The following is a 9,215-nucleotide window of genomic DNA, read 5'->3' as shown; positions in this document are numbered from 1 at the left end:
TAACTGATGGGTTGTATGGTAGTTACATGTGTAAGTTTTTAAAAATTTTCTAGAGTGGCTGTTTGTATGCTACACATTGCCATGAATTTTTTTTTTTAACAGTCCAAGCCACTTTTGTTTTAGAGTGTCTCACATTTTGGATTGTCTGACTTTTCCCCTATAATGTCATTTAATTTTTTTTTTTTCAAACAGAAGTTTCAGTAGACTGGAGCTTAGGTCTAGAAGTTTGATTACCTTTAGGTTAGATATTTTATTTTTTTTAAAGAAACAAGATTACTTCATCTATGCAATAGTCTTGAGTGTGAGGGTCCCAAATTACGTTTTTTAAAAAGAAAAAGTTGAGTTCAGATAATAGGATTCAAATTTTTTTTAAAAAATGTCGGAATTTTCATGGTTGTTTGCATGAAACAACCATGAAATGGTTGTGATGGCAAAATCGGACCTGGTTGTGAAATGAAATTATGTTATAGTAAGAAACCAATGCCTATGGAAGGGGTCAGTTACCCTTCCCCTCTCAGCCTTTCTCCTGGAAGTTTCCCCTACCTTTTGGATTGTAGATAACTTCCCCTGGGAGTCTAACTACTCACTTTAACCTGTAAATGCACCTGTGGAGGCTCAGGGCCCAAGCCTAGAGATTTATCAAAGGCTTTGTAAGAGGAGCCAGTTCTTCCCCTTATCACACTGAGCTTCTGTAAACATATTTCCTGCTAGAAACCCCATTGACAATCTGGACTAGATAATTTATGACACAATATAGCCTATAAATGTTGTGAGAAACTGTAGATGGGAGCTCAGATTTTGGAGTTTTGTTTTCCTCTCAGCCCACAGGTATAAAATAGTTTGGAATTCTCCTCTCCAAATACCAATTGCTGCTTCTCGACCAGCTTGTTTCCTAAAAACACTACAAGTGGGTTTGGAACCATACTAGAGGTTCAGAGGGAAGAGCAATATATAAAGTATTTATGTGTCTTTTGTAACAAGTGAAGTTATCCAAGTAGGCTGTTGGAGCACAGGAGATAGTGCAGAGGAAGTGATGACTGATATTTTAAATCTCCTAGAAGGAAAAGGTGCAGGGAGAAGAGGGTTCACCAGGGTTGCTTATTGGGGCAGACAAGACAGAACTGGGGCGGATGACAGCTCTGAGCAGCTTGCTGCCCACCGCATGCTCCGATTTCCTCCTAAAGGAGACAGAAATGGCCCCGGCTAGTGCTTGCTGCGTTTAGGCTCACTAAACTTGCCTGCCTGCAAAGCCCGGCCCTGGCAGCATCCAGGCAAGAACCACCAGGGCCCGCGTGGCTGCACGTGCCAGAAGCAAAGCGTGCGAAAGGCTGCTTGAGCTCGTTCGATTGCGCTGGCGCAGTAGCAGGCTGTCGGTTAGGCAGGCACAGGCAGGCCCCTGCGGAGCATGGCGGAATGGCGCAGCCACAGGACACCCCGAAGATTCCCGCCTCGCTCCCTGCTGATACCCGCAGCGGGACCCTTAAACTTCCCACCGCAGCCGCAGCCGATAACCGCAGCGGGCGGGTCCATTCCCTGTTCACAGACCCAGTACTTAAGAGGAGTACCCTGGCCATCCCGGAAGCCATACACCTGAGGACGTCGGATGGGAAGCCGGTGGAGTTGAGAGGATCAGAGACCACTTACTTCCGCAGTGCCCAGGAGGCTGAGAGGTCGTCCGGGGTAACGGACAAGGAGAAGGAGACCACCGGGCATAGGCTGCTGAACGTGAGTGCGGGCCTGGTGACTGAAGGGTGGGGTCTAGCCGAGGGGGTGGGGGCCGAGAACCTGGGGCCAGCGCAGAGGGCGGGGGAGACCTGCCCGCAGCCGGAAGTCGGTAATATCTGAGCAGTTTACTCGTTGGCACCTGGACAGTTAGTTAACTTCTCAGAGCCTCATTTGCTAATTGTTAAAGACAGTGATTGCTACCCACCTTACTTAGGGACAGCTAAAGGGGCTGATGATATAACGTGATTAGGGGAGTGCAGGAACAAGGAGCCAATAAATGTTAGCTGCTGTCCTTATCATCATCTCTGGGATCTCATCTAAATGATTAGAGGGCTACAGTCTGGAAACTTTAGCTACTTTTGTTTTCATTCCCAAGGTTCTTACATAGTGAATCTGCAGAATCTCTGTCTGTCTGCAGAGTGAATTATTGGCCTCCTGAAACTTCTGGGAGTTTTCCAATGTATATAGCGGTACCGTTAGAGCCTGGGGACCTAAATGGCAAAGGAGAATCAAATTGAAATTTGCTTTGTGAAAGTTCTTAGAAAAAATTTGAGGAACTTTTATATCCTTGTTGGTCTTAAGCTATTAAATTCTAGTATTAGGAAATAAATGATATGCAAAGGATGAAGTCCTCCTCAGTGACATTAAGGAGTTGAATTACTTGATCTTTGAGCTATCCTTTTAATTTCCCCAATTTAAAACGCTATTGAAGCATTGTTATGATAAATTGAGATCGTATTAGGAGTAAGCTATAAGGAAAATCATCAGGGAAAAAAATCATAAATGTCATGTAAGAGAGGTGTGCTTGGAAATCTAGCCCATGGGAGGTATTAGTTGTGTGTCATTTTAAGGAATTTGGACTTTTTACTATAAAATGGTGATTTCCAATATTTTTTTGAGTATAAGGGTCCCTTTTTAATGTAAACAATGAAATTCCCCCACCTAAAAATAAGTGGTTATTTATTATTATTATTTATTATTATTCACTGATTGGGAAAATATGTAATCACAAAAGGCTGCCAAGTAGTCAGGGTGTTATTAAAGGAGTTTGCTCCAGATCAGTGTTTCTTTTTTTCTTGGATTGTCTGTATCCAGCTCTTCTGGGGCATTTGTTGAAATGAGCCTCCACCATAGTCCTCCTGAATCGAAAGGGTGGGTCCACAGTCATGTGTTCAAATTTAAACCTATTCAGGTCTTAGATTCAGGCTTGATAATCACTAGAGAGGGAAAGGATTGACATTAATGTTGTAAATTGACTATGTAGGATGGAGAAGGAAGCAGATACAGCCAGAGGAATTGGATGACTGGATGAAAGAAGAAGGAGGGATAAAAGAGAAGTCTCAAAGAGTTTTTAAAAAAGGTTTATTAATCCAGATGCTGTGCTGCATGCCTGTAAATAGTAACTCAGGAGCTTGAGGTAGAGGGATTGCAAGTTTAAGGCCAGCCGTAGCAATTTAGTGAGGCCCTAAGCAACTTAGTGAGAACTTGTCTCAAAATAAAAAGGGCTGGGGACTTTCAGTGGTGAAGCGCCCCTGAGTTCAATCCCTGGTACCAAAAAATAAAAATAAATAAAAATAAATTATTAAATGGAGGTTACTAAGAAAATTAGATCCACTAGAGATAGTGCTTAAACTGAGAGATATTGTGGTTTATAACTTAAGTAAAAATGTGGATAACCTACCTCACGTTTTATTATCAATTCTTTGAACCTCCTTAATTCCTTTCAGTAACTCACTGTAATTCTTCATATTGAAACTTATCTTCACTCTGGTGATTTCGCTGTCAAATCCCATAACTTAGTATTCTGTTTCCTGAACTGTAATTACTTCACTTTTCTTGCATCTGCTAGACATGGGGGATATGATGGTGAACAAACCAGACAAAGCACTTTTTCTTAGGAAGCTGATATTCAAATTGGATAGTATAGGTTATGCTGTGATAAAATAAATTAACATCAGCTGTGGTGGAGGGACAGTTAGTACTTTGGATAGGGGATCCAGAGAAGGCTTCTTTGAGGAGGTGGCTTGTAAGAATGAGAGGAGGTGAGCTGTTGGGGTGGAACATTAAGGTGAACAAGCATCACATATTCTAAACTTTATTCCTTCTACGGAGGAAAAAAGTTTAGAATATTCTAGGAATACAATGAATGAGAGGAGGAATGACTTGAGATGAAGTTATAACATATATTTTGTATGTTTAAGTCCTTTTAAAATATTTTGTGTTTGTGAATTGTTGGTTTGAGAGTCATGTTTATTTTTTTCCTATCAGATTATGTTCTTTCCCTTTTCAATTTTTCAAAAGCTCTATCTTTATTATGGGCATCTGAACTCATCTCTAATAAACATCACAAATATTTTCCTACAACTAACAGTTATCTTTTGACTGTGGTACTTTTTGTTATTCAACTCTTAGTTTCGTTGATTCTCAGAATTTCTATTCTTTAATGTGTTTCTACTCTGGGATTTATTATTTCTTTCCTTCTGCTAACTTTGAGCTTACCTTTTTGTTTTTTACTTAGTTCATTTAGGTATCAAATTATCTTGTTTATTTGAGATCTTTCTTTTTTGATGAGGCATTTATTGTTATAAACTTCCATCTTGGAGCCGCTTTTGCTATATTCATAACATTTGGTATTTCATATTTCTATTTTTTCTCAAGATATTTTTGTTTCTATTTTGATATCTTCTTTCATAGGTTGTTTGTTCAGAAACATGTTTAATTTCCACATATTTATAAATTTTCCAAATTTCCTCCTATATTTATTCCTAGTTTCATACCACTATGATCAGAAAAAAAATACTTGATATAATTTCAGTCTTCATAAGTTTATTAAAACTTTCTTTTGGCCTAACATATGATCTATGCTGTAGAATGTTCCATGTTTCCTTGATAAGAATGTGTATTTTGCTGCTTTTCGATGGAATGTTCTGTATATATTTGTTAGATCCATTAGGTCTAAAAGTATAGTTGAAGTCCGATAACTTCTTATTGATTTTAATTGAAATTAGGGCATTGAAGTCTTGTACTATTGTTGTGTTGCTATCTCTTTCTCCTTTCAGTTACATTAATATTTGCTTTCTATGTTTATGTGCCCCAATCTTGGGTTTGTATATGTTTATAGTCATTATATCCTCTTGATTAATAGAATCCTTTATTATTATATAATGATCTTCATTGTCTCCTTTTACATTTTTGACTATTTTGACTGATAGTATGTATAGCCATGCCTGCTCTCTTTTAGTTTCTATTTGCATAGAATATAAGCCTATGTGTGTTTTGTCTTTTTTTTTTTTTTTGACAGTGCTAGGGATTGAACCTCAAGTGTGCTAGGCTCTACTATTGAGCTATATTCTTACTCCCCATGTGTGTGTATTTTTTTTTATACTGGTTATAAACCCAGAGGCAGTTAACTACTGAACTATATCCCCAGCCTACACCACCCAACATCCCATCCTTTTTTGGGGGGACAGGATCTCACTAAGTTGCTTAGGGCCTTGCTAAGTTGCTAAGATTGGCTTTGAACTCATGATCCTTCTGCTTCAATCTCCCAAGTAGCTGGTATTGCAGACATGTCACTATGCCCAGCCCCTGGTGTGTTTTTAAAGCTGAAGTGAATCTTGCAGTATATACTTAAGTTTTGTTTTTGTTTTAGTCATTTGACTTCCTGTGTCTTTTGATTAGAAAATTTAATCCATTTACATTTAAAGTAATTGTTAATAAGTAAAGACTTATTGTCCTCTTGTAACTTATTTTCTGGCTGTTTTGTAGTTCTTTTATTCCTGTCTTCTTCTTTTATTGTATTCCTTGGTGATTTGATGATTTTCTATAGTGGTTTGTTTTGATTTCTTTAACTTATCCACTGTAAGTTTTTTTCTTTATGGTTACCATGTGGCTTACATAAAATATCTTATGTTCTTGTATGGGAGGGTACTGGACATTGAACACAGAGGCTCTGAACCACTTAGCCACATCCCCAGTCCTATTTTGTATTTTATTTAGAGACAGGGTCTCACTGAGTTGCTTAGTGAGACCATTGCTGAGACTGGCTTTGAACTTGTGATTCTCCTGCCTTAGCCTCCCGATTATAGGCATGTACCACCACACCCATCTATCTTACAGTTTTAATAGTATTTTAAGCCTGTAGCAACTTGATTTTAATACACAAGAACTCCACCTTTTTAATGCTTCCCACCCATTTTATGTTTTGATGTTACTGTTTACATCTTACTACATTGTATATTCATTAACAAATTATTGTTTCAAAGTTATTTTTAATACTTTTGTCTTTTAACTTTTATACTAGGGTTTAGTGATTTACATATCACTATTATAGTATTAGAATGTTCTGAATTCAACTGTTTAGTTATCACTAACAGTTCATACTTTTGTATGTTTTTATGTTATTAATTAACATGTTTTCATTTCAGCTTTAAAAACTCCCTTTATTATTTCTTGTAAGACAATATAGTGGTGATGAATTCTCCCAAATTTTATTTGGAAAAGTTTTATCTTGCCTTCATTTCTGAAGGATGGCTTTGCTGAATAAAATATTTTTGGTTGACAGGTTTTTGTTTTTGTTAGTCTGTCCCCCCCGACCCCAACCCCATTCAGCACTTTTAGTATATTATCTCATTCTCTCCTGGCCTGGGAATTTCTACTGGGAAATCTGCTGATAGCCTTATGAGTGTTCCATTCTATGAAATAAGTTTCTTTTCCCTTGATGTATTCAAAATTGTCTTTGTCTTTGTTTTTTAACGGTTTTATTATAATTTGCTTTGGTGAAGTCTTCTTTCAGTTGAATCTGTGTGGGGACATATGAACTTCATATAGTAGGATGACCACATAACTTCCCAGATCCAGAAAGTTTTCAGCCATTATTTCTTTAAATAAATGTTTTTTCCTCTTTCTCTCTTTTTTTGGACTGCTCATAATGCATATACTGATTTGCTTGTTGGTGCTCCATGACTCATGAAGGTTTTTTTCATTGTTTTTCATTCATTTTTTCTCCTCTGACTGAATAATTTCAAGCAACTTGGGTTTGAGTTCACATATTCTTTCTTCTGCTTTATGAAGTCTACTTTTGGTATTCTTTGTTGCATTTTTAATTGCATTCCTTGTGTTAATCAAACTGAAGAGTTTGGTTCTTTTAATAATTGCTTTTTCGATATTGAACTTCAAATTTTATTTCTGATTTGCTTTTCTGATTTTTGTTGAGTTGTCTGTGTTCTCTTGGAGTTCACTAAGTCTCCTTAAAACAATAATTTGAAATTAGTTGTCCAGCAACTCATAGATCTTCATTTTTTTTAATTGGAAAATTATGTTTCCTTGGTGGTATCATGTATTCTTCTCTTTCTATTTTTTTGGGGGGGTGTTTCTTTTTCTTTCTTTTTTTGGCAGGCAGGGGTGGGGGGTGTTTCTTATAGCCTTATGTTGATCTGTGCATTTGATGGAGCAGTTACCTTTACGAACTTTGCAGATTGGTTTTGATAGGGTGGATGTGAGTAGGCTGACTGAATGGGCTGTTGGCTTCTGGCTCCAGGGAAGACCAGTGGCATAGCCTTTGTGCATCTCTATTAGCTGGGGTCATAGTTGGTGAAGGGGCTCTTAACAGTAAGTCTTCAGACACTTTTGGTGGTATTGAGGGCTCTTGGGGTATTCAGTGATGATGGCTTCTGGGAATCTCCTGACAACTTTTTCTTCCATGAGGGATGCCATAGCTGAGGAGAATACCTCTTGGCACCAGGTTTAACTTGAGGACTCTGAGATCTGATGTTCAAGCACCTGAGCAGATTTGGAACCATTGTCTAGAGTGTGGGTGCTCATAAAGCAACAGCAACTCTGGGGTCCAGAGGCTGGGTAGCTATAATGGCAGGAGCTTTCTTACCTGAGATGTGGGCATCCACAGTAGCCTTTGAGCTGGGTCTGGAGAACAGGTATGGACAGAGTGGCCACAGAGCTAAAGTTGGATTGTGAGCATGAATAAAGCAGTTGCAGAGCCAAGATCTGAAGTGCAGGTGCATGTGGAGCAGCCTTAGCTCTGGGATCTGGAGTATATGTGGAGTTTGGGGAGGAAGGAATCCCTGGTCCTGGAGTGGTGCAATAGCAACTCTTTCTTCAAGAATGGTTGCAGTAGTGGTGGTTATCTCAGTAGTGAAAGATGTGTCCACTGTAGAATGGGTCACTGGGACTGATACCAAAGAACAGTATTGCGTCCTGTTCTGGAAAGTTGTGGGTAGTCTTCAGCTGTTTTGGTAATCGAGGTCCTGAGCAGCAAAGGCTACCAGGTTCTCCATGGAGCAGGCCAGTGTGAATCATGATAGCATCTACTCTGTAGGTAATACAGATAGTTTGTGCCCTTCCTCATTGCTCCTACATATCTCCACTAAACTGATTTTCCTAGTGACCCACTGTTGCTTTACTATTTTGATATAGGTTTCTAATTGGACTCTTTTGTCCTCCTAGAGCTATTTTTGTTTGTGGTTAGCTGATTTTGTGAGTGAGTGTGTGTGTGTGTGTGTTTGTGTGTGTGTGACGGGAAGAATGTTAGTATCTCCTACTCTGTCATCTTGCTGATATCACCTTTCTATTATTTTGTCTTTAAATGTTTAATAGAATTCACCAATGAAACCATCTGGACCTAGGTTTTTCATTGTGGGAAAATTTATAATTATTAATCCAATTTCTTTTTGTAAATCTTTTCATATATTCTTTTTCTTCTTGAATCAGTTTTGGTTATTTGTGTCTATTTTTTTCAATTCATTTAAAGTGTCTAATTTTTTAGTATAAAATTGGTATAGTTGTAGTAGTTACCTTACACAGCCAAATAGACTTTGGAAATATAATGAAATTTAGAATACTGATATGGAGAGATTATTCTGTGCCCTAGATGTAATCAATGTGTTATTAAATGAGAGTGTTGGAGATTTGGACACGAACAGAAGGGGAAAAGGCAATGTGATTACAGAGGAAGAGGCAGTCACAAATCAAGAAATGTTGGTTGCCATCAGAATCTGGGAGAAGCAAGAACTTCCTGTAAACCCTCCTGAGGGAGAATGTCAATGGTAGTCATCTGATTTCGGCTGAGTGTTAGACTCAGACTTCTGGCACATGTTTGGGATCTGGCAGTTTAAAGTCTTCAGAAAGGCAGATTTAGCAAAGCAAGATATGATAATAGACATCTAAGGCTGGGGATGTAGCTCATTGGTAGAGCACTTCTGTAGCAATTCATGAGACCTTGGGTTCAATCCCTTAGCCCTGTAAACATATATACACACACATACACACAGGCATCTAGGTGCAACACTATAGAAGTGGTCTAAATTTCTTTGATTGTATAACCTTTATTAGTAGAAAACATGAGTATTTATCAATTATCAATTTATCAGTGTTTCTATGTATATTCATACATTATTTAAACATACTATAATTTATTTGTAAATTCTGAAATACAAAAAATTAAAAAGTACATGTATGAAGACACGAATTGGTAT

General features: G+C 38.1%; 1 protein-coding gene across 1 annotated transcript in view; it reads left to right on the top strand.

Moving 5' to 3' along the window:
* The first annotated feature begins 19 nt into the window (after positions 1–19).
* The window catches only part of Catspert (catsper channel auxiliary subunit tau), a 134,251-nt gene continuing 125,055 nt past the window's right edge, over positions 20–9,215 (top strand). Inside the window, 1 exon segment of the mRNA XM_078017868.1 lies at positions 20–1,725. Coding sequence (XP_077873994.1) covers positions 1,414–1,725 — 312 coding nt within the window. The 5' untranslated portion in view covers positions 20–1,413.

Source organism: Ictidomys tridecemlineatus, chromosome 7 (genome assembly GCF_052094955.1).
Source record: "Ictidomys tridecemlineatus isolate mIctTri1 chromosome 7, mIctTri1.hap1, whole genome shotgun sequence".
Classification (NCBI taxonomy): domain Eukaryota; kingdom Metazoa; phylum Chordata; class Mammalia; order Rodentia; family Sciuridae; genus Ictidomys; species Ictidomys tridecemlineatus.
Note: the sequence above shows the minus strand (reverse complement) of the source record. Positions and strands in the feature narration are given on the sequence as shown.